The 26,942-nt window shown below is 41.9% G+C and overlaps 2 protein-coding genes across 2 annotated transcripts in view; one reads left to right on the forward strand and one right to left on the reverse strand.

The window, feature by feature from the left end:
* The window catches only part of GNAZ (G protein subunit alpha z), a 127,174-nt gene extending 111,004 nt beyond the window's left edge, over positions 1-16,170 (reverse strand). Inside the window, exon 1 of the mRNA XM_030218007.1 lies at positions 15,448-16,170. Within this exon, the coding sequence (XP_030073867.1) occupies positions 15,448-16,170 (723 nt within the window). The remainder of the gene's footprint in view (positions 1-15,447) is intronic.
* Positions 1-26,942, forward strand: part of RSPH14 (radial spoke head 14 homolog) — a 190,270-nt gene that overhangs the window by 132,283 nt on the left and 31,045 nt on the right. The window lies entirely within an intron of this gene.

A 26,942-nucleotide genomic window follows, 5' to 3' on the forward strand; every position in this document is an offset into this window, starting at 1 on the left:
ATAATTATCTAGGAATGAAGGAGAGAGCGACACTCAAGCATAAATTTCTGAGAGGAAGGATCAGTAATGAATTATAACCTGACCTCTTAAAAATCTTGAAAAGCTGGATGTATGAATATGAAAAGTCCATGCCCATGAAGTTGGTATTCCCCAAACTGAAGGAAAAATGGACCTCATAGAAATAGGTTATACCCATAGAGCTACTATCATAGACCTCCAGGCCTATTTAACAGTGTCATCAGATCTATTCGCAAAAGGTGTTGAAATATGAAAGTAAATGTCCAGAATCCATCTCCAACATTGAACTTGAACAAGCATTCCAATGAGCAGAAGGAATGAATGAGAATCTAACAGTATACAAAAGGGAAGAAAGCAACAGAATTTGCAAAAGAAGAAAAACCTCTTCAAGATATTAGATCATCAAATGAGGAAAGACAAGTGGCCAATTCATAAGTACAATGGAAAATACCAAGTGTTATTCCGCGGACTATTTGTTGATCAACATCAGACACATGAATGGTTAATGTGAACTGAATTGAAACCTAAGGATGAGCAATTGATAGTTGCAGCCTAGGATAGTGGATTATGGACAAGATGATTCACAGTAAGCATATAAAACAACTGGCATCTGTAGATTAATAGTTTATTAAAACTTGCTGTACCACCCATACTGACTAGCAGAACTAGGTGGTATACAATCAATAAAACGAGTAAGTAAGTAAAAGCAATGAAAGGAACTACAAAATTCATGATAGAAAAGGAAAGTAATAACAGTTATAACAAGGCACATAACAAATCAGGATAGTAAAGGCTGAGCAGGAGGGGAAGATGGACAGAATAGGGAAGCAGACAGGCAGGTAGTGTGGAATGAAGGGGAGGGGGAGGAGGGGGTAGATGGTGACAGTATATGAAAGAGTCCTAAAACAATAGATCAGTCCAAAGAGAAAGCCTGTTTAAAAAGCCAAGTTTTTAGCGCAATCTTAAAATTCTTAAACGACAGTTCAGCCCGAAGCAAGAGAGTTCCAAAAGAAAGGAGCGGTGAAAAAGAAAGCATGGTGACAGGTAAATTCTAATTGTCCTGACTTAGGGTTGGGCAGGATCAATCTGTGGTCATTGATGGAGAGGAGTAGATGGGTAGGAAAAAATGGAATGGTAAAAATAGCAAGGTAATCTGGTAGGCCTATTCTATGAAAGTAAGGGTAAGCAACTTAAAGAGGATGCATTGTTTAACGGGTAAACAATGGAATTTTTGAAGTAGAGTAGAGACATCATCAAACTTGTGTGCATGACAAATGAGTCTAATTGCTGTATTCTGGACTGATTGAAGTTTTTTCAGAGTGTATTTAGTACAGCCTAAATATGCAATATTGCAGTAATCCAATCTAGTGACAAACAGAGAAAGAACAAGGGAATAGAATGTAGATTGATCAACGTACAATGTACCTACAAATTGACCAGGATGAAAAAACAAGACTAACATAAGATGGAGATTTGTGGTGTGAAAGAGAGATTGGAGTCAAGAATAATTCCAAGATAGTGAAAAGAACTGACAGGGCGAGTGAGGAAACCAAAGAGATTCAAAGTAGAGTCCGGAATGGTCATACCTGGGCTAAACCCACATTCAATAGTTTTTCCCTTGTTTAATACTAATTTGTTATCATTTAACCAGTTGGAGCTGAGTGTTAAGCAATCTTAGAGAGGGGCCAGGGCAGGATTGTATGAGTGAGTGGGGTAAAGAAGTACTATGTCATCAGCATAAAAGTAGAAGGATATTGCTGTGGACTGGATCAGGGAGGTAAGGGGACTCAGAAACAAATTGAAAAGGAGTGGGGACAGTTCTGACCCCTGGGGGACCCCGTATGAAAGGGTATGTGGAGAGGCAACTGATGATGCATGTGAAACCTGAAAGGAATGATTCAAGAGAAAAGAGGTGAACTGTGATAACACTGAGCCAGAAATGCCCAAGGATGGTAAGTGTGAAAGTAAAAGCCCATGATTTACCAAGTCAAAAGCAGCAGAAAGGTCAAAAGAAATTGCAAGGACAATCATGTGTTTATCCCAGGATGAGTAGAGTTCATTTAAAACAGCAGTAAGGACAGTCTCATTACTAAAATAGGGCCTAAACCTGATTGTCTAGGATGAAGAACAAAGATCTTGACAAAAGACACCAGCTGTACGAAAGAGCTGGAAACAGTTACTTATAGCTGGCTATTAAGTTCTGAAGGCAGAACATTTCTATACATAAAGGCACAATAAGGTGGCAAGTCTCATCCATTGGAAACTTTGTAAACATTACAATATTGCTGTACCAGAAAAGCACTAGGATCACGACCCTAAGAGAATTATGGAGAATGAAGAGATTATGATCACTTGGGACATCCCCATTTCAACCAATAAAAAGCTGGATGGATGCAGGGAATCCAGACATAGTGGCAAAAGAGAAAAACACCAGAACAGCATTTTTTTTGTTACATTTGTACCCTGCGCTTTCCCACTCATGGCAAGCTCAATGTGGCTTTCATATTATATACAGGTACTTATTTGTACTTGGGGCAATGGAGGGTTAAGTGACTTGCCCAGAGTTACAAGGAGCTGCCTGTGCCTGAAGTGGGAATTGAACTCAGTTCCTCAGGACCAGAGTCCACCACCTTAATCACTAGGCCACTCCTCTACTCCATTGCCCCATTGATTTTGTTGGTCCCAATGGATCATTTTGTGAATTATGCAAAGAGAATGAAGATCCTCAAGTACCAAGAAATACAGTTAGAGACAAAAAAAATGTTCCAGAAAGATACAGAAATATTTTCATTTTTTTGAGTGCTAAAGACTTAGTGTTAGCAGTAAATTTGAGAGTTTTAGATCATATTTCACATACCCTGGCTTAGGAATGGGATTCATTATTGTTATGGTATATGCAAAACTCATTTGGAGACATTTCCCCAAGAGAGATTCATAAATATACTAAACAGTCTACGGATGGGCCCTGAAGTAGTTGACTGGATTAGAAACTGATTAGTAGACAACACAGGGTGGTGATAAAAGGAGTCCACTTTTTTTCAATATCTTTGTAAGCAACATTAAGATGGGATTAGTAAAAAAAAAAAAGTTATTTTACAGATGCAACCAACGAGGAGTAGACAAGCTGAGAGTGATTTAAGAAAACGTAAGAAATGATCAGATGACTGGCACATATGTTTCAGTGCAAAAAAGTGATGTGTCATGCATTTTAGGAATAAAAAATCTGAATGTGAAACACACAATGGAGGTGAGGTGTGATTTTGATGTATTTGTTATTTTTTTAGTTGGATTATAGGTGTAATACAAATGTTTTAAATAAATAATCTGAAGGTAGCAAAATTGTGTGATTAGGCAGTGACCAGAGCCAGAGGAAGAAGCATAACAACTGGCAGAAAAAGGAGGCACTAATGCCCAAGTACGTAATGGACAAAACCCAACTCTTCCGTTAGACGATTCTCTAATGTGGCTGTGCCACATGAACTTTATCTTATCACAACATCACTTTGTATTTGTTTTCACCGGAGTCTGCAAACGCCTCTCTGGAACTATGTAAGCCACATTGAACCTACAAATAGGTGGGAAAATGTGGGATAATACAAATGTAAAAAATAAATAAATATATAATACAGGACTTCACCTGGAATACTGTGACCTGTTTTGAAAGCCACAGATACAGACCGCATGGAGGTGATCCAGAGAGAGGCTACCAAAATGGTATAATGTGTGCACCAAATTTAGGGACCTAAGCATATTTATGCCAGAGGAAGGGAAAGAGAGCCCTTTAATGAAAATCCTGTAGTGTATCCCATTAAGCAAGAAGATGATATGAATAAATAGCTAAATTTGAAGAACAAGAAATGGAACTCCCACTAGTCCCTACTCAGTGGAAGAGGTCAAGCCCAGGGATAATCACAAATGACCCTCTGTGGTGGGGAAATGAAGAAATAGCCAGGGATCAGCAGATGTCTAAGGTGGGGCACCAGGAAGTACACTGGGTAGACTGAATGGGCCTGACAGACCTTATCTGTGTGGAGGAGTAGCCTAGTGGTTAGTACAGCAGACTTTGATCCTGGGGAACTGGGTTCGATTCCTACTGCAGCTCCTTGTGACTCTGGGCAAGTCATTTAACCCTCCATTGCTCCAGTACCTGTATATACTATGTAAACTGCTTTGAGTGTAGTTGTAAAAACTACAGAAATGCAGTATATCAAGTCCCATTCACTCTCCCCCTCCCCTATCTGCCATCTTTCTATATAATTATTGTAATCCCCTATTATAATGGGGATTACTAAAGATCATGAGAGAACTTTCCAGAGTTACTGAGGGGAGGACTCTGAGGCCCCAGAAGTAAATGCAAGTTCTAGAGGCCATTAGTGCCGGACTAGTGTCCGCATTTATCTGCGCAGCATGCTCAGAGGCCCTCACTGTGGGAAGGGACAATGTAAATGGCATGCTAATGAATGCTAGAACATGTAAATGGTGGTCATCTCCTATTCCCTGTGATGTACAAAGAACAGTGTAGGGAAGAGGGGCAGCCATACTGCTACAAACTATATGCCAACTCGAAGCTGGCGTTAGGGTGTCTGAGGCATGAGAAGCTCTGCATGTTATTGTTTGTGAGACAAGGAAATGAGATTTCTCTTATAAGACCCTTCTTCTCTGGAACACCTTCTCACTGTTTGCTTATGGCTCTCTGCTGAAGAAAATAAAACCTAGTGGCCAGGATTTTAGACTTTGATACTGCCACATATTGCAATAGACACGCCGATGCTGTTCTTGCTAACCGTGGATGGCTGGAGTTTTTGGAAAGCAGTGGTATCGGAAATCTTTGTGAGAAAGCAGGCTTGCCTTACTCTCGAGCTGGGCAACCGGCACCTCTTCCTACTCCTTCCTCCCCCCCCCCCCTCTGGCATTCTGGGCATGCGCTCAAGAGCTGTACTTAACACACAACTCTTGAGCGCATGTGCCAGACACTACCCTACTGCCGAACTCCCTAATGCTCAACACTATGAACGTGCCTGAATTTGCATCTCATTAGCATTGATCATTAGGTAGTTCTTTTGCTGCACTGATCCAACAGTATTTTTCTGGTGCTGTTCAGAACAGTGCCGGAGTTTTGAGCATCTGCCTCTGAGGTTGTGTTTGGTAAAGAATCCAGCCCAAGGGGGTGGGTTCCTGGGTAAATAACAGAGGGAAATGTTTCTGGTTGTTGAATGACAGTAGGGGAGGAGTTTGGAGTTAATAAATGTTAGTGTTGGGGTTTGCATGAGGTCTTTGGTTGCATGTACCCCTGCTGGGACCCTTGAGAAGAGGGGGGGTGTCCTGGATGGGTTCAAGAAACTAAGGCTGGCCAAGGAGAAGGTTTCTGCAAGTAAAGCATGGAGGAATGCTCCAGGTGGGAAATAAGGGATCCCAGACTGAGAGCAAGAATAGTGAAGAGCTGTTAGCCCAGAGAAGTAGTCCTTTGGAGGAGCTTGGACAGACAGGGAGGTCTGATCCAAAGGAAGATCTGCTTACTGCACAAGTCCTGCAGGCACAGCCTTAGGTTGTTTCACCCAGAAAGAATGGGTATGGACAGGAGGAACAGTAAATATATACAGACTGTAGTATTATAAATTGTATTTAAGAATATACTAAGAAATACCATTGTATTAGTACTGGCTGTAAATCTGATGATCTTTCTTCTTATGTGATTGATCAAGTGAAGGACGGCATAAGAAAAAAAATGTAATTGTTTGGAACAGCGCTGGATCTTTAAATTGAGTTCTTCAACTCCCAATGGGCTGAATGTCAACATAGACTGGAAAGGTTGTATATAATTATTTTAAAGACTAGTAACAAACCAGAGGGAAGGAGTGTTTTTAGCTGGCTCTTCTCCTGATGGTGTCTGACATATAATGTGGGCGCCATTTTGAAAAGGTTTGTTTAGCAGTGGTGAGAACACAGAAGTTCAATGTACAGCTTAAGCTGCTTGATTAAGGTAAACTTACTATATATATTTTTTCTAGGTAGCAATATCTTCCTGTCCTGGGGCTCTGATGCTGTAGTTGAATAATTTTTCTTTATTATAAGATTTAAAGAAGTCCACAGCTGTTGTTGCTCCCGATGAAGCTTATTTGTGAAACGGCAGTGCTCTGTTGAGCACAGTTATTGCCAGATAAGTGGTATTCTATATGAAAGTGTTTTTTAAGCTGCATGAAAATATAAAGAAATAATTGATTTAAAATAAAGTTGAAGGGGAGGTTTTTTAGACTTGTAAAGAAGCTCCTCAGTAATATTGTGCAAAAATTGCACTGTATGAGTGTCTGAAGTCTTTTCCTCCCATTTTTGAAAAACACTTAGTTCAGTTTCATGTATCTTCTTGTTCTTTTGTTTTTATATTTACGAAGATACACAATATCCCTGAGTTTGGCTCTGGATGTATAGTTTGCATCTGATATCAAACTGGATTACAAATTGTTTCAGGAAGGATTTGAACTGCCTGTTACAGAATCTTCAGTAAAGTTCTGTTTGTTTGCATAAAACTTTGGGCTGGAGTCTTTTCTTTGAGTTAGAGTGAATTGCAAAGGACTCAAGTACAAAACCTATTATGGATCCAACTTCTCCTTCTTAGGCAGCCAACTCTGGAATGCCCTCCCCAGACCAATCCGATCACTCAGTGACCATCTGCCCTTACGGAAATCACTAAAAACCCATTTGTTCAGGCAAGCCTCCCCAAATAATCCAGATTAATTCCCACAAACCCATCTATTCATCACATATCCAGGAGACAATGACAACAACCTAGACTACATCTCCCGCCTCATTTTCCCCTGCTTATCCCCTGTTGTATCCCCTTTCACCTCATCGACCCCTCCCCCAATGCTCACCTACCCTTACTCACACCTCTCCTACTCCCTTCACTCTTGCCCATTCCCCTCCGCCTCATCTACCCTCCAATTGCTCACTTACCCTTGCTCATACTTCTCCTACTCCCCTCATCCCTGCATTTCTACATTCCTATTTCATTACTCCGATAATACTCAACTTATGTCTCTCCACCAATACTTTGTAATCCCAGTTACTATGTAAGCCGCATTGAACCTGCTTTGAGTGGGAAAGCGCGGGGTACAAATGTAATAAATAAATATTTACTTCCAGACTGGTAAAGGAAAGAGAGCAGAATAAAGAGAAATAAAGCCCCAGCTCAAAACCCTATGGCCTTCCGGATCTTTATCCAGCCCTGGCCCATGCCCAGCTCAGTGTGTGTGACTAGAAAAGCAGCAGTGCTTTGGAAGAAGGATTGTGTGATTTCTCTGTGGCCCTGGTCTCGGGTGCCCCTGACCCGCGATGAACCAGCTGGTGCCTGGACTGTGCTGAGACCAGGGTTACATATAGTAGCAGTAGAAGTGGACTGTAGTACTTGTGAGAGTGACCTAATGGTTAGTGGAATGGCCTGATAACCAGGGGAACCAGCTTTGATTCCCACTGTAGCTCCTTGTGTCTCTGGGCAAGTCACTTAATCCTCCATTGCCTTGGGTACAAAATAAGTATCTGTACATAATATGTAAACCACTTGATTGTAACCAGAGAAAGGCAGTATATCAAATCCCATCTCCTTTCCCTTTCCCTAGCTAAGGTACAACCCTGTAACTGATTGCCCAGTCAACAGCAGGGCATTGTTTACTAACACTAAAGCATAAAGAGACTGGGTGTGGTTTACCAAGTCATCTGAATATGCTTGTGGTGGTACCTTGTGAGACATGAAAGACTAATAGCGTGGCTTCAGCCATTTGAGAAGGTTTCAGTGGCCCATTAAAGGCCCCCTGGGAATGCATTAGTGTCACACTTTGTTGGGAGATTTAACCACAGGGACTGCATCAGTAAAAGACCAATATCAAGCTAATAGACTGTGGTTTTTAACAGGTGCTGCCTAAGGTCAGGCAGACATACAGAGAGCTTTTTATCAAAATTCTAGAGCTTTTTTCATTATGTAGAAAAACAATGTAGATAAACAGCTACATTTGAAGTAGGGGAAATACAGATCACAGTTTAAAAATAAGGATGGAATCAGAGCATACCATCTACTGAAAGTTACAGATATGAAGGGAAAAGAATTGTGGTTGCCATGTTAGTCCATTTGGATATGTATAAATAAGGATCAAGAAACATATTTACAGGCCTAACTTAATAGAGCTGTGGCTATCTTTCAAGGTTTATTCTATCGATCATGTCAGTGAAGAAACAGCTCAGTTAAATAGTACAGAGTCATCTAGGTTTTGCACTACCTGCATATATCATTACAGCTTACAAAAGGGAAAGGAATGGACCCTTTCAGCTGTAACATTTTATTATGTTTCATAATGGATGAGAAAGCCAATGTCCCTATTAAGCCTTTATGTGTTTTTTTAAGTGTTTGATCATCCTATTTTCAAATATGTTCTGTTCTTGTCTGCTAAAGTTCCCTCGAAGAACTGTGAGTCATTAAAGGAATGTTGCTCCTTTTGAGAAATATTCACCTATTGAACTAGCCTTCTGCTTTTCTATGTAATATTTTATGTTATGTCCATGAGGATTGATTCTTATTCTTAATATTGTTCTTGTTTCACTGGTGTAATATATCATGCATACTTTTGGAAATCCTATGTGTACGTGCTCTTTTCTTCCTCTGATCTAAGCACGCTTCGGGGACACATCTTATCCTGGCTAGATGTATGCACTGTGGAAGTATGCACACACTTGCACACTTACAACAGAGGGCAGTTTTGAGATTTCCAGTCATAAAAAGATACTTATTTATCTAAATGCACATTCATATATCATATTTCTGTTATTTGTATATTCTTCTGTGCTGATTTTGCAAAGGCAGAAAAGGAATGTCCAACACTTCATTATGTCCAAATAGCATGGAGGCGTATTTTGGGTGGTATTATGGAGTATCTGAAATCTAGACATCCAACAGCAATTACCAAAGGGGAAGAAACGTCCAAGTTGAAAAAGAAAGATGTCCTTATTTAGACCTGCTTCAAGCACATCCAGGGTACAAAAAGGTGCCCTGATTGAGCAGCTGTCCAGTGGAGGAATTAAGGCATGACAACTCCTTAATCCGCCAGTGGCTGCTGTCCCCCTCCCATGTGAACCCAGAAGGGGATACCACTCCAGTAGCTTAGCCAGACCTCAGTTATTGGGTGGGCCAGGTAGTGAACTGGGTGTGCATGACCTGCATTTCTTCTCTGCCTGCTACTCCCACTTGCCAGCCCCTGCCCTGCTCCTGCAGCATTAAAAATAAATACCTTGGCTAGCGGGGATTCACGGGCCCCGCCAGCTGAAGAATCCCAAGCAGCCTCATCCTTGCATCTGTTAGCAGCCCATTTGCAGCCGACGATACTAGCACTGCCCCACTCCAGGCTCCCAAGCATGCTCAATTCAACCAGCATACCTCGTGCACACATGCGAGGGGGTGCCAACTGAACTGAGCATGCAGGGGAGGGGGATTGCCGGTGTCAGCAGCTGAAAATGTGCTGCTGATTGCTCCGGGGATGAGACTGACAGGGAAGGAAACTCTAGATGGAACTCATCAGCTGGTGGGGACCCCACCAGCTACACTAATGATGTGTGCTGTCACTGGGTGGGCCCCTGCCCGCCTGGGCCCACCTGTGGCTATACTACTGTACCAGGTTCTATGATACTACTACTACTACTACTATTTAGCATTTCTATAGCGCTACAAGGCGTACGCAGCGCTGCTCAAACATAGAGGAAAGACAGTCCCTGCTCAAAGAGCTTACAATCTTGGAGGTTCTTAACAAAGTAGGAAGCAAGGTTGAGGAGTAGCCTAATGGTTAGTGCTGGGGACTGTAAACCAAGGGATCCAGGTTGAAATCCCACTTTAACTCTTTTTTTTTTGTGTTTTTGAGCTTTCTAGAAACAGAAAAATATCTATTGTACCTAAATATATAAGCCACCTGCAAGCCTAAAGGCTATAGAAGTGGTATACTTCAAGTACAGTAGGGTATGTTGCTGTTCATGAGGATTCACAATTACAAAATGAAAGAGTTAAAGTGGGATTTGAACCTTAGTCCCTTGGTTTACAGTCCATTATGCTAACCACTAGGCTGCCCCTCTGCTTTGCATGGATGTCTGTGTGACCATTTTCAAAGAATGCTGCCATGGAAAGGTCCATGTCTCTTGTTCCCCTCACCCCCCCCCCCCCCCCCCCCACTCCTTTCATAATTTGGACATTCCAGTTTGTAAAATTGATTTTTATGCTGGACTTTTCCAGTGTATGTATGTCCACCTCATGTATTTTCAAACAGGAAATCTTGATGTATTTCCTGTTCGAAAATACACGTGAGATAGACATCCGTTTGGGATGTTCTGACTTGGACATCACTATTCTGACTTGGATGTCCTTTCAAAAATGCCTCTCCAGGTATATACCTGTTGCACACTGTCTTGGGTAAATCAGTTCATAGAGGTGGTTAATAAATAATAATAAATAAATTCACATTAATTTTATAGATTGATTATTTGCTACTCTCTTTAACTAGTCCCTTATTTTCTTACTAGTTATATCTTCCATCTTTACTTATACCCTATACTGTCTATTAAAATGTTTTATTGTGTATTATGTTGGCATTATAATGTAGCATACTATACTATCCTTTGTACTGTTGTATTTGTTGTCTATTGCTTACGTTTGACTTAACCTTGCTGTACACCGTCTTGAGTGAATTCCTTCAAAAAAGCAGTAAATAAATACTAATAAATACATAATGAAGAGTAATCATATTCACTCTTTGAGCATTCTTAAGTGCACACAGACTCTCAAGTGCAGTTAAACATAGTGCATTAATGTGCATGTACAAAGGCAGTGAATTACATAACTAAAACTGAACTAATCTAACAGCCCACCTTCACATGAGGATCTAAACATATGCACATGCATTAATAAATACATTCAAAATTCACATGCATGCTTAAACTTTCCACACATGTCTACACACATGTAAATACTCATAAGAAAACCACACTTATCCGGGCTCTTGTGTACATATAAACAGGTTCAGGCACATGTTTACACATAAGTACCTATAGAGTTTCCAGTTGCTAAATCCCTGCCAGGAAGTAAGTGTGGACAGTTGAAAATAAAATCCCTGTGCATACTTTGCTGGAATGGTCCTGCCACTGGCATAGCCCCTTTTCTCTGAACCTTTTTAGGAAAATTTTCTCTGTGGAGGATCCATTTGAAACTTGCCCCCCAAAATGTAATAAGGTAATTATTTCTGTTAGACAAATCTATGAAATGCAAGGCTTTTCCATGAGTTTCATGGCTACAACCAAACTGTCCTTAGCTATTACCATCACCAGTTAACCAGATTCTCTCAATTTAATAATACTTAATCCTCTGCCCTTGAATATAAATGGATAAAGTCAACCAGATAAATATATCCAGTTAATTTTAGAACAGCTTATGCCAACACTCAGAGAGGACCATTTACGTTTAGTGAGACGGAACTGATATTCAGCACTTCCCAGATAAATTCTTATTGCACCCTCCAACTTTGCCTCTTTGTTTGCAGCCCAAGTTTTTGTTCTGCCAACTCATTGGCTGGGTAATATTTAGGGGGGGAAGTTAATAAAGTGAGCACCTGTTAAGACATGTTATTTTATTGTTAACCCCATTTACTAGTAACAAGGTCTCTTTGCATAAAATGGGAGCTGTGCTAAAATAGCATGATTTAATGGTAAAACAGTCTGTCTTAATGGTAGCTCACATTGATAACTATGCCCCTAAATTGGTCAGAGGAAAGAGAATTTTAAAAACAAAGATTTGTTCAGTTAACTCATGTTACCCAGACAAATATTTTGAATATAAACCTTTACGATCTTTATCCCAAGGATAAGAGACTCACAGCCAAGCTACTGTAACTGAGAACTATCACCAGGTGATTAAATACAAACTAAAGGACACGATCCGTTTGAAAGTATCAAAAGTGGCAGCCACATGCCAAAGTTACTGCTGTGATTTACAAAATATAACATGTGATGACTGACTATCTAGTCACTCCACACCTGGACTAGCTTGCTGCACACCCTGTCAACTCTAGATATAAATTGTCTATGTATCTCAACTGCACTTACCCCCTTGGCTATCTATTAATATGATTCATTGTATTGTACAAACAGTGTTAGCATTATATCTTTCTATATCTTTCATTATATCTTTTTGAATGTTGTAATATGTGCCTATTAAGTTGTTTCACTTGTATTATACTGACATCATGAGTATCATATCTATGTTCCATGAATGTTCTTCCACGCTGCCTATTGTAGTTATCTTTTGTATTCTGTTTCTGTTATATAATTGTTTTACATGTTTATATTTCTGAAACTGTATCATATTTTTCCCATTACTAGGATTCAATTTGCCATCTCTGAGGTTATTTATTGACTGTATTTTATGCTTATATTTGATCATTTTACTACTGTTATGCTGTTAAAAGAATTGTAAGTTTTCCCCTAAATTCTATAAAAGTTGCTAAATATTGTGCATGCAGATTTGGGCACATGCCCAGTTTGCGCACACAATTTAATTGAATAACAAGCCAAGTAGCACAGATAATTGACTTCTTATCAAGCAATTATTGGTGCTAATTGGATTTAATTAAAATTTATGCTCGTAAATTAAGGTGCGAGATCTACACGTAAATTTTACATGGAGGTCCAAAAAGAGGTTAGGGCAATGGGAGGGTCATGGACAGATTGGGGATATTCCTACACTATATGCGCATTATTATAGAATAACAGGGATCCGCACCTAATTTAGGCATGGGGATTTACACCAAGGTTTCATTGGTGTAAATAGTTGCACCTAAATGTAGTTGCAGTTTCCAATGCTAAGCACTGTTCTATAGATGGCACCTAACTTTAAGCGCTAATAGCATAGCACTAAATCTTTTTTCAGTGCTGATTTTTTAGGAGCCATTTATAGAATTTAGGGGTCCTTTTACTAAGATGCAGGGAAAAGGGCCCTGCGGTAGCAGCGGGGGCCATTTTTCCCATGTGCCAGGGCCCTTTTTACCATAGCAGGTAAAAAGCCCCCCAAAAATGGTCGTGCGGCAAGATAACTCTTACCACATGGCCTTGTGGCAGGGAGCACTTACTGCCACCCATTCAGGTGGCGGTAAGGGCTCTTAGCAGTAACTGGGCAGCATGCAGCAATGCCCGATTACCGCCAGAAATGGCACACAAGGTGTGCTGGAAATGGCACACACTCAAGCCAGAACTACCACCGGCAGCTGCACTGGGCCAGCTGTAGTTCCGTTTGGGCTTACCGACGCTTTGTTAAAGGGCCCCTATGTCCTTTATATATACCACCTTGAGTGAATCTCTTCATAAAGATCCCAATAAATATAATATATAATGTATCCCAATAAATAAATTAATTGATCATGGGCCAACCCAGCCATTAGAAAGGACTAGGCAATCATCTATTGAATAAGCTTCTGAGGGATGCCAAAGAGCAGTTATAGTCAAAGAAAACAAAATAGGGAGGTAATTCTATAAAGAGAGGGCCAATATTTAGATGCCAAGAACACCTGTAAAATTCCAGAATGCCAGCATATACAATTTATGTGTGCACAGATGCATGTGCATGCCAATATGCCGGCTATGCATTATTCTATAAAGTGGTGCCTAAATGCAATGGCACATAGTTGGAAAGAGGCCATACACATGGGCAGACTCTGGCTAGATTGTGGATGGAACACACAGTTATACACACAAATTATAGACAAATTATACATGCATTTTCCAGCAATCTATATGCATTTATACCAGTTCTATGGCTGGTGTAAGTGGTCATGCCTAAATTATATGCACATATTTGTGTTGATACACTGGTATTTTATAAAGCAAAGTTGGCACCAGGTAGGCACCTTCTTGGCCCCTAAAAATATGTTTCTCTTTATAGAATTGCTCACAAGGTCCTGACAAACTCAAAGAAACAAGATGTCCTTTTACTGGCAGTCAGGGTGAGCAGTTTCAAATAGACCATTTTACCCAAATTATTATGGGGAAGGTGATGCTGAGTTGATATGATTGTTGATAGGGTCAAGGGAATTACAAATTAATGAGGGGGAGGGGAATGGCATAAGGCTGAAAGTTTGTGAGGGCACCTAATACCAGTCAATCAGTAACAAGGAGCCATTTTCCCACATTTTTCTCATAGACACAAAAAGGGAGAAATAGGCCCTATGTATGCGGTCTGTATACAAATATTGCTGCAGGTTGGTGAACCTGGTTATAAGTATTGGATGATAGCAATAATTGACATTGACCCATCCCAGTCTGCCTTGTTATTGCTGTCCACAGTGCAAGGACATACCCCAATTAGCACTTGTAGTGTGACCACTACTAAGATATCTCTGTTTAATAAGGACAGTGTGTCTTCTTTCTTATTTGTAAACTGACATCTTAAGCAGATAGCATTCAGGTAGGTTCTTCACCTAGTTTGCACCTACTAGCAAGACCATTGCCCAAATCTGTGACCTCCTATGTCCCCCGCATAACTGGAAAGATCTGGTTACGTGAGCACTTGCATTTCTGCTATAAATTCTTTCTCCAAACATTTAAACACCGTGGACAGCATCAACCTCAAACACTGATTTGGTGTTCATATATATTTCCAGATATTCAGCGCTGGGCCATACCCTGAAAGTGCTGCTGAATATCTTGGTATAAAGTGGCCACAAGATGGTATCTGGGAACCACTGATAACTTCTGGCTCCGTCCCCAGACTAACCCAATAATATCCAGATTGTGCCGGGTGATCAGTAAAGATTTTCAGTGGGATTATCTAGGTAATGCCACTGAAAATCAGTGGCTGGCCCTGGTGAGTGGCAATATTGTGGGTAGGATCCGCTCCTGCCTGGATAAGTGCCTCTGAATATTGACCTTTTTGGCATTTACTATATTTGGAACCTGCTTGTTAAATAATGTCATCTCAGTCTAGTGCAACAGTTGCCTAAATATTCAGTCTCAGAGGTTTCATTTAGGATTTCTAGTTATTTTTGTGAAGAGACAAGATCCCCTAGTTCATCCAGAATCCAGATCCCTGTGCCATGTCTTTTCATCAAGCTTAATAATAATCTAAACAGCTGCCATAACTAGTGAGGCTGTTGTCTACATTTCTGGCCTCCTGGAGCCCATGGCTTGGTGGACTGTGTCTGCACACCACCAATCTGCAGGTACAAACCCAGCTATTTCATGGCGTGTCATAGTGTGGTTTACTTTCTTCATCCCTTGTTTTGTCAGGAAAGGGAAATAGGACCTTTGCTACTGCAAACCATGGGATGTTGGTACCAGCAGACTACAAAGCTTGCAGATGCATAAAAACAATATTGCTACCACATAAGAACAGTAAAGAGAGAAGTTTACTGCACTCACCGTTTGGTTGTCTTCATATAATTTCAGATCATAGCCACTCAACTCCACACAGAAGATTATTGCTGTAACACCTTCAAAACAGTGGATCCACTTTTTACGCTCAGATCGCTGCCCACCCACATCCACCATTTTGAAGGTTAATTCCTTGAAGGTAAACTTGTTCTCCACAATACCTGTAGTCATGTCCCGGGAGCGCAAGATATCCTCTACAGTGGGGATATAATCTAGTGCAGCAATTCGTTCCAGGTCATTCAGATAATAAGCAGCATTGTCCTCCAGGTGGTATTCATTAGAGCGACAAAAGCACTCTTGCACTCCAGGATCTGACCATAGCCTTTTCATGACCCCCAGAAGCTCTGGGGTAATCTCTCCTTTGCTTTCAGCAGGGCCAGTCAAGGCAAACAGTTGCACAGCATCATAAGCCCTGTCAGGATTATGGAATTCAATCTTAAGAGTGGCCAGGGCACGGATGATACGTGTCAATGAATCAATAGCATTGTAAATAATGAGGGGCTTGTACTCCTTACAGGCCTCTAGGTTGAAACCACCACTGTGGATGATTTTCATCTGCTTTACAATGGTGCTCTTTCCAGAGTTGCTTGTGCCCAGGAGCAGGAGTTTGATCTCACGGCGCTGGCGCTGGCTTTCTGAGCGCAGGTGGCGATCAATCCTGCGGGAGCGCCGTGCTGCCTCTTTCTCCTCAGAGCTTTGCCTACATCCCATGGTACAGCAGACTGTAGCTGGAGAGGCAGTGATTTGTTCTCTCTCCCTGTCTCAGCAAGAGAGATTCAGTGACTTTCAGTCTTTGTGCCAGGTGTACCCTGTGAAATAAAAAGTAGTATGATCCAATACCTGATAGGCCAATAAGGGCAGTACCAACTAGTTCAGTCCTCCTAGGTGAGTAAAATCAAGCAATACAACAACTCAAAGCAGATGGTCTCAGCAACTCTCATGGCACGCCCCTATCTTGGAGGTAGATATTGGCACACTCTCCTTAATAAAAGAACACTTCCCTTCTCCACTGTGAGACCGGATCTGTCAAATATCTTTTTCTTCTCTGCATAATTATTTCACTTCCTTCTGTCCAAAGGCAAGGAACGACATTCTCATCTGCTCCGCTTCTGCCTCACTTGCCTTTTTAATTGTATTTCCCAGTTGCCATGGTGATGCTGCTAGGTACAGCTGAAGATCTACAATCCTTGTACTTCTCTGATTTGCCTTTTATTTTTCCACCTTCCCTTATATAGATCCAGGTCACACCTATTGGGCAAAAATAAAATAAAAACAAGTCAAATTTGGAGATCCTTTTTTTGCTTTCACCTCTTTAGAAATCCTTTTCCTTAGGGCTGTCTCCACTCTCTACTGCTTCACTTGCTGCTCTCTCCTAGTGCAGAAGACAGATGGGCAGCAGTAAAAGCTTACATGTAAATACAGGAGACTCAGGACTGTATTGTGCAGAAAACTGTTAAGGCATTGGGAAAAATGTCTGCCTCCAGCTCTAGCAAACTAAACCTTTGGCTCCCCAGTCTCACTCACAATCCTTCGCTTTTCTGTTGTTGAAATAAACAGTGCTGAACTGGAGCTGGTACTCCAAATCCAAGCAGCCCTGCTCCACCCATCCCTGTTTTCACCAGTTTTCCTGTGGCTGAGATAGATAAAAAAAAAAAAGCCTCATCCGCCCCCATCCTCCCCCCTCACCCTGTTTTATAGCTTTGTCTATATCCTTTATTGGCACAGGCCTGGGTACACTTCACCGTGCACCCCTTCTTGTTATTTGCAATTAAGCAGTGAAACAGAAGGCAGGTTTTAGATTTCAGTGAAGAGCGAGCCCCTAGGGAAGAGAATTACGTAAGGAAGAAGAGTTATTGAATTTTACAGGAAACAATTGGGATTGGCAGCCTGTGGGTTAGGTCTTGTCGGAATAAATGATATGTGTCCTGCCTGATCAATGCCGGGTTAGGACTGAAGGTCTCCTTAAAGGAAGTGCTTTTGCATTCCTGCCTATAACAGGTTGTTTTTTCTAAAACATGCATACTCTGTTCTTTTATCTTATACATGTGTTCACATTCACACACACATGTTTCTCTATTCCACACATTCACACATTTTTCTTTCTCTTTGGTCTCAAACATACAGTCACAATCTTTCTTTCTCTAACTCTATTGCAGTCCAACCCTTTGAGTTCCACTCTTCTTCCTCTGCAGTGACATAAATACTGCCCAATAAGACCCCTGTATTTAGAGAGAGGGGAAAGGCGCAGTCAAAAAGGGCACCCAGTTCTCATGCACTGCACACATACGTGTATAAATGTTTCAAATAATGGCATGTAGTCACATATGTGTGATGGTATGCACGTAAATGGCAAAATTCTGCCAAAGCTCTCTTCTGTAAATATGTGCATACCTTACATTGTGCGTAAGAACAGAACAGAAGAATAGCCATACTGTGTCAGACAAGTGGTCCATCTAGCCCAGTATCCTGTTTCCAACAGTGGCCAATCCAGGTCACAAGTTCCTGACAGAAACACAAATAGTAGCAACATTCCATGCTACCAGTCCCAGGGCAAGCAGTGGCTGCTCTATGTCTATCTTAATAGCATAAATAAAAACATTTTCTGTTCTGTTTTGGGGAATATACACTGGAGTGTTTGCTTTTGAGTTTGAAGGACAGCCCCAAATTGGCAGGCAGTATACGACTGCAAGAATTGCATTATAAGTTTTTGTTACGTATATATATCTACCCTTCCAGGGCAAAAAAGATAGGTATGCCCTCAACGGGAGCCTGTCTGAAATGTGGATATCCTGATACCACCTATTGACATGTTGTTTGGGATTGCCCATCTATTTCTGGCACAGGATTTGGACATTTCTGAGTACAGTTTATTGGCAGTGTGGGAAGCTACACCGTAAATGTGTATTTTGAATGATATCACTGGGGTTGTTGAGAGTACTCGTAAAATTATACTTTTTCTGCATAAGGGAGTCCTGATGGCCAAATGCTCTATATTGTTACAATGGATTTATCTAGCTCCCCCTACTTTGACACAATGGAAGAATCTTATGCATGAATTACTTACTATGGAGCATTTAACAGTGGAGGAGTGTTGTGTGAAACCTAGAAAACGTTTTGTTACAATTCAGACCCCATATTTGCAGACCTATCCACCCAGAGTTCGTTTTCCATTTCTGAACAGTTTGACCATCTAGTTGGTATAGGGTTACCTACCCATGTGGTTTATGGAAGTATCTGGATTTAATGAGGGGGGGGGGCCGTTCCTTGAAAAATTGTCAATTTTAAATGTGTATTTTTTGATGCAACCTGGAATGTGTAAATTTGGTTGAATTTGTATCTTTGATTGTGATGACAATAAAAAATATTTGACATAAAAACATTTTCTGTTCTACCTTACTCCCCCCCCCCCCCCAGTTTACTAAGCTGCTAGCATGGCTGCTGTGCGCTAATGCTGACACAGTCCATTCACTATTAATGGGCTGTGTCGACAATGTCGTACAGGGGAATTAATGTTTAATAGTTTTGTGTGTTACATTTTAACTGCATGACTATTGATGTTTTTATGTTAATATATTAAGATTTACATTTGTGGAAATATAAATTGTGAGGAATCCAAATAATATGTTATAAGTTTTAAATCATTATGTAGTCCTTTTACTAAGCTGCAGTAGGGCTACTGTTCGGGTAGTGCACAGCAAAACAGCACTACCCAGGCACCCTCAGTAGTTTTGTTTGCCATTCGGCATTTCCTGTGCCAGAGAATATTTTTTTATTTTCTAGTGCAGGGGTGTGGTGTAGGTGTACCTGGCGGTAAGGGCTCATGCAATAAATTGCCACACCAATATTATTATTAGCGCACAGCCATTTATGACTTCATTAAAATAATGGAAATTCCAGCTATGGTAACAAGTGACCTCGGTGCGCAGCAATTTCACACACCCACACTGCCGCAGGCCACTTTTTACCGCAGCTTTGTAAAAGGACCCCTATATATTTATGATTATATTTTTGTTGAATGTTTTTATTTATGTACCCCTGATGCAGCCCATGTGTGGGCAAAATGTGGACATTGGGTGTTTTTTAATAAAAGAATTTTGGGGACCTTGATCTGGGATCTGCTTTTTCTTGGCATCTTTTCTGGTGAGGATCTGAAGAGCCTCTCTGCTGTTATTCTTCCCAATGTGCATCACTTTGTATTTGTCCACATTAAATTTCATCGGCCATTTGAATGCCCAGTCTTCCAGTTTGCTAAGGTCTTCCTGCAATTTTTCACAGTCTACGTGTGTTCTAACAACTTTGAATAGTTTTGCGTAATTTGCAAATTTAATCACCTCACTTGTAGATTTTACAGATAAGCATACCCATATCGGAATGTGGATGTGAATCTTGCACACTTACCCCTGGATTTTATATATGGTGCTGAAATTTAGGTGCCGATCAAGTCAATTAATTGCAATAAATTGATGTCAACAATCAATTATTGCAGTTAATTGGCACTATTAAATATTTGCACACTCATCTTCCTGAGCGCTATTCTATAACTCTGTGTGCCTAAATCCCCTATTGTGCAACTCAAAAGGACATGGCTTGAGGGTGGTGCAGGGGTATTCCAAAAAATTGCATGCATTGTTATAGAATGGTGCCATTCCTGTGCCCAAATTCAAAGAGTTGATTGTTGGCATTTACACCAGGTTTCAGCTAAATACCAGCATCCAGGGCCACCGACAGGGAGAGCGGGGGGGGGGGGGGGGGGGGGGCAAAATTCCACCGGCCTCCAAGGGGGGCCCGGCACCGGTGTCTCTTTCTGTCTTTCTGTCTCTCCTACTCCTGATGGGTGATCGTGTCCCGACAGAAGCAGGAGAGAGAAAACTCCGGCGCCTGGCCCTCCTTGGAGCCTGGGGAGGACCTGGAGGAGAAGACACAGCAGGGCCTCTAGTTTGGCTGGCAGAGGTTCCCCCCAGGCCCTTCCAGCAGAAGAGATCTTCCTCCAGCACTGCTCTTCACGCTGCCGCATTGCCTGCCAAGCAGCTGCTTTTCCCCTCAGGCCGCACATTCTCGGTTTTGAAACTAACTATGCGCAGCGTGAGAGAAAAAGCAGCCGCAGGGGCAGGCAATGTGACAGAGGAAAGAGCAGAGCTGGAGGAAGACCTCTTCTGCTGGTGGGGCCTCTGGATCCCTACCAGCCAAGGTATTTGCAGTTCTGGCGGGCGGGGGGTGGGGCTGGGTGGCAGTGACAGCGATCCTGGGGGGCGGCAGTGGTGGCGGCTCCGCCCCAGGCCCAGCGGCGGTTACCCTGCCCTGGGCCCGGCTCAGTCTCTCGACAGCCCTGCCAGCATCTAAATTTGGGTGTGGGAATTTTGCTGTAAGCGCTATTCTATAAAGAGCACTCAACTTGGAGTACCTTTTATAGAATCCGGTCCATATCTTATAGAATACCATAAATAACACATATATTTACAGCATTTAGCTAGTATTCTCTGAAGGAAAGTAGACGACTGTATAAAGGCACACTCTTATAGAATTACTCCCATCATGCCTTGTTGGTGTGGCTTACTCTTATCATAATAGCCACATGATTTAATAGCTCTTATCACAAAACTTGGCTCTGGAGGTAGGGAATGATGTACTTAAGCTCTTCTCCATCTGCTGGGGGGGAGGGGGGAAGAATCCAATATTTTAATTGAAGAAAGATGTTGGGAGGCTGCACAATAAAACTGTTAAAGGTAAGTTCAATGTTTGCTGTGCTCAGCTCCTGTTAAACTTGAGAGAATGGGAAGAGCACAGTTGGAACCATCCTCCATTCTCTACTGGGCTACAGCATCAAAAGTTTTTATTTACTTAGGGCCCCTTTTACAAAGTGGCGGTAAGCCCAACGCGGGCTTACAGCGCACTAAACAGGAAATACCGCCGGGCTACCGCAGCAGCCCAGCGGCACTTCCTACCCCTAGCGTACCGTCATATCTACGTTACAAATTTTTTTTTGTAGCACCAGTGTGTACCCGGCGGTAATCACTGCCCAGTTACCACCGGATTAGCATGGGAGCCCTTAATAGGTGGCGGTAAGGGGTCCCCCCAAAATGGCTGCTCAGCAAGTGCTTTACTTGCCGCACAGCCATTTCCTGACAAAAAGAAAGACCTACCCTTTTACCCACAGAGGTAAAAGGGGGCCTCAGCATGTGTCAAAATTCACGTTGACGCCAGTGCAGTCCCCTTTTAGCCGCAGTTTGGTAAAAGGGGCCCTTATTTATTTAAAAAAACATTTATAATCTGTCTATCAATAATATTCTTAAGCGGCCAACAAGATAACATCAGCCATATTCAAATATAGATCATTTTGCACGTGTAAACAAAGCATAAGATATTAATTATATTCTGTAAAGAATAAGTCCCAGGTTCTATTAATGGCATGCAAATTTACGCATGCAAAATTGTACACTATTCTGAGATACATGCACAATTAAATTGGCTAACAAGACAATTAGCGCCAAATAATTGGGCGCTAACAATCAATTATTGCCATTGATTGGCAACAATTTGGATTTGCAGGCGCATCTTGCTAAGTGCTAATCTATAAATAGTCACTTGCAGATATTTTAGTGCACAACTCCAAAGGGCGGGACAGGGGCATTCATTAAAGATGCATGCAGTACTACTGAATACCAGGGATCGGCACCTAACTTACGTGCCAGGATTTACACCAGGTTTCAGCTGGTGTAAATCCTTGCACCCAAAGTTTGGCGTGGAAATTGGCTGTAAGCACTATTCTATAAATGGCATGCAACTCAGAGCGCCATTTATTGAATAACACCCCGCGCTGAGTTTTTTCAGTGCCCAGTTTTGGGTGCCATTTACTGAATCTAGTCCTAAGACTTTATACACTTATGACATTCTAAATAATCTATCTCTAGCCCCAAATAGGTAGTTTTGCTTTTGCTTGGTGGTTCAGCATTAGAACTTAATGCTCAGGTCCTCTGCCTGCCTCCCTTTCTTAATAACCCTAGAGGAGGGGAAGAGCATTAATGCACAAGAAACAAAGGCTTTCAAAAGGAAAGGAAGCCAGAAAACTAGGAGACAAGCTATGAAGCTGAAAGGACATAGATTCAGGTACAACATAAAATTTATTTTATGGAAAGAGATGCCTGTGGTGCCCTAACAGAGGAAGTAATGAAGACTGAAATAGTGATGGAATTAAAAAAGGCATGGGATTAAACACCCAGAATCCCTAAGGGGGGTAATTATCAAAGTGCAGTAAAAGGCAGGGCAAAGACAAATTAAGATTTGCGGCCGGAGCTGCTCCAGCACTGCCTCTGCAGGGAAGAAGTTGGCAACCTCCAGGCACTCATCACATGTGCTTAGTTCATGTGTGAACTGAGCAGGTGTGACATGTTGAAACTTAAAGGGGGGGCTTAGAATAAACTGTATTTCTCTTCAGAAGGGTTCAAATTGAAGGGAGTGGTTATACTTGTTCACAAGTCAGTGCTCTTTATTGAATATGCATCAGGTGGGGATGATATGTGTGGGTATCAGGGTAGAGATATGTGTGGGTATCAGGGAGGATAAATCAGTGGGAATTTACCTTGGTGAATGTATATGCACTGATTGGCCCTAAAGGTTTGTTCTTTAATGCTTTTATCAACCAAGTCAGGCTTCTGGCAAAAGGGGAGCTGATTATAGGAGGGGATATGAACATCGCGGTGGGGAAGTTGGATAGGACTCAAACATAGCAGGGAAGAGATTAGAGACGCTGGGCTGCTTAAGAGGACATTGAGTAATAATGTTTTAGAGGATGTATGGAGGGTATAGAATCCTACGGAATGTCAATTTACTTGCTACTTGGGGAGACACATGTCATATTCCAGACTAGACTGCTAGTGGGATGATAAAATCCAGATGGGTAGGTGGAGAGACCTAACCTTTCACCCTATCAACATTTCTGATCACGCCCCTGTAACTGGTAGGGTGGTTTTCACCCAAGCCGCCCCTAGTGGTCATCAGTGGAAGGCTAATGTGAGTCTGTTGGCTAGCCACAAAACCCAAAATTTGTTGAAGCAGAGGTATGAAGAGTATATGTAGTGGAATGACACTGAGGAAGTCAGTATGGGAACCTTATGGAATGCAGGTAAGGCTTTTATGAGGGGAGTATTAATATAGGAAGCTGCCAGAGCCAAGAGAGCTTGGATGCGCAGCAGGCAAGACAATGGAATGCTTGGCGTTCCTTCAAAAGCAACACGAAAAATACCCCTTGGTACTACTTAAGGGGTGTCTTAGGAAAATGAAAGCCCAGTTGGCCGAAATAGACACTGTAGAAATCAGCCACCGGAGTGGAGAAACAAGGTCTGCTATGAACAGAACAAATCAAGAGGGGGAGTAGCGTAACCAATAAAATTCTTCCAATGAAGCCCAGGAGACAGTGCTATTGACTTTATTCCACAATAAATTAAATAGACTCAACATGTCACCATGTTTCGGCAATAATGCCTGCCTCAGGAGTCTGTATATTTGTTACAACACTCTTAAATGTTAAAGGGTCCAATGACTGCTGTTTTCATCGCTTTTGTGTCATTGTACCCTTTAATGTTTAAGATACCATCATTAGAATCAAAGCTGGATAGAGCTATGGTACATTTGGCTTATTGTCTTTTTAAAGACGACCTATGCTTAGTACTTTTTTGAGGGGGTCTATCACTAAAGATTAGCTCGAGTTATCTGCAGCAGGGCCCATAGGAATAAAATGAGACCTGCAGCAGATAACTCGAGCTACCCTTTAGTAGCCTTTGAACCATCCACTACTACATTTGAATGTTGTAACAAATATACAGACTTCTGAGGCAGGCATTATTGCCGAAACATGATGCCGTATCAAGTCTGTTTAATTTATTGTGGAATATAGTCAATAACACTATCTCCATCTTGTGGACTTCACTGGAAGAGTTTTGTTGGTTACGCTACTCCCCCTTTTGATTCGAAATAGACACTGGCCATATTGAGTATACATTGAGGAGGGTTAAAAGAGATTATATGGAGGGGAAAATAGGATGGGTAAAATGTTGGAATGGCAACTTTAAAAACAGTGTGAGTGTTGGGTAACTAAAATTCTTGCTGACTCTGGGGAGGCTAAAGACTCACACAACAATATAGCCCACCAATTTCAACTTTTTTTTATTATAAGCTGTACTCCTCAGAACTTAAGAGCTCCAGTGATGACATTTCCCAGAATCTGCAGGGGTTACACCTTCAGCTGGTGGGAGAACAAGATGAGGCACACTTGAACACGGATATAATGGCAGCTGAAGTCAGTACTGTAATTGTTAACTTATCTAAGGGGAAGTCCCCAGGGGAAGATGCCGTTCCCTCGGAATATTATCAAATTCTTGCCCATAATGTATCCCCTGTCTTAGCTAAACTGTATGGGGAAGTGGTGGAGGGTTCCAATATGCCAGGGACCTTGTATAAGGCTAATGTGGTGGTCCTACCTAAACTTAGTAAGGACCCCTCGAAATGTGCCAGCTATCGCACCATAGCCTTATTAAATTGTGACATGAAAATCTTTGCAAAATTCTTGCAAATAGGTTAAATCCCGAATTATAGCTACGTCTTGCAAGGTTCCGCGTTAGGAGTTACGGATCAAGAAAGGGATCTGGGTGTCGTCGTCGATGATACGCTGAAACCTTCTGCTCAGTGTGCTGCTGCGGCTAGGAAAGCGAATAGAATGTTGGGTGTTATTAGGAAGGGTATGGAGTCCAGGTGTGCGGATGTTATAATGCCGTTGTATCGCTCCATGGTGCGACCGCACCTGGAGTATTGTGTTCAGTACTGGTCTCCGTATCTCAAAAAAGATATAGTAGAATTGGAAAAGGTACAGCGAAGGGCGACGAAAATGATAGTGGGGATGGGACGACTTTCCTATGAAGAGAGGCTGAGAAGGCTAGGGCTTTTCAGCTTGGAGAAGAGACGGCTGAGGGGAGATATGATAGAAGTGTATAAAATAATGAGTGGAATGGATCGGGTGGATGTGAAGCGACTGTTCACGCTATCCAAAAATACTAGGACTAGAGGGCATGAGTTGAAGCTACAGTGTGGTAAATTTAAAACGAATCGGAGAAAATTTTTCTTCACCCAACGTGTAATTAGACTCTGGAATTCGTTGCCGGAGAACGTGGTACGGGCGGTTAGCTTGACGGAGTTTAAAAAGGGGTTAGATAGATTCCTAAAGGACAAGTCCATAGACCGCTATTAAATGGACTTGGAAAAATTCCGCATTTTTAGGTATAACTTGTCTGGAATGTTTTTACGTTTGGGGAGCGTGCCAGGTGCCCTTGACCTGGATTGGCCACTGTCGGTGACAGGATGCTGGGCTAGATGGACCTTTGGTCTTTCCCAGTATGGCACTACTTATGTACTTATGTACTTATGTACTCCCTAAACTGATTCACCCGGACCAGACGTGGTTTATACAGAGCCGCAGGTTAGGAGATAATGTGTGGCGAGCCATTGACATTATTGATGTCATTGAACATAGATGTGATCCTGCGATGTGTGTAACTATCGATGCATTTGATAGGGTGGAGTGGGAGTATTTGCGGTAATGGAATGGATGGAACTGGGCGGCATATATGGGACCTGTGTCAAGTCACTTTAAGCGGTGCATAAAAGTGCTATCTTAGTTAATGGGACTACATCATAGGAATTTTTGTTGGGGAGAGGCACCAGACAGGGGTGTCCACTGTCCCCGTTGCTATTTGCTATAGCCATTGAGCCTTTCGTGGCCAGTATTAGACTACACTCTTCTATCGCAGCTATAGAAGTGTGAGGAGCTCAGGATAAGATACTGCTGTATGCGGACGATACACTCATATTTATAGTGTGTCCCCCAACAATCCTTGCCATGCCTCTTGCTTGAATTAACCTGTTTCTGTGAGGTGTCAGGGTTTAAAACTAACATTGAGAAGACAGAGACTTTGTTGTTTAATGTAGTTCCTGACTTTACAGAATTCCCCTTTAAGATGACGACCCAGGGTTTTTGGTAATTGGGCATTGTCATCTCTGACTGCACTGCAGACCTCTTCCGCCTAAACTTTGAAAAACTCACTAAGCAAGTGCAATTGGACCTGGAACAATGGAAATTGCTGGGTTGACCTGGTAGGGCAGGGTGGCTGCCCTCCGCATGATAGTCTTACCAAAATTCTTGTTTTTGTTTGCATGGTTGCCTTTTGCTATCCCCAACAAGTACTTTAAATTATGGGAGAAAATGTGTTGATGGTTTGTTTGGGGTTCTGGTAGACCTAAAGTGGGGTGGCAGACATTGCTGCTTCCTAAGAGGGAAGGGGGAGTGGGGGTACCGAATCTGAAATGTTACTATCAGGCAGCTGTCTTAAAGGCTTCAGGGAGCACTACATGGAGGACGCGCGAGTTTGTTGGGTCTCCTTAGAGAAATCACACCTGCATCCCTATTCCATATTTGAAGCAGGGGGAGAGAGACACAG

Source organism: Microcaecilia unicolor, chromosome 11 (genome assembly GCF_901765095.1).
Source record: "Microcaecilia unicolor chromosome 11, aMicUni1.1, whole genome shotgun sequence".
NCBI lineage: Eukaryota > Metazoa > Chordata > Amphibia > Gymnophiona > Siphonopidae > Microcaecilia > Microcaecilia unicolor.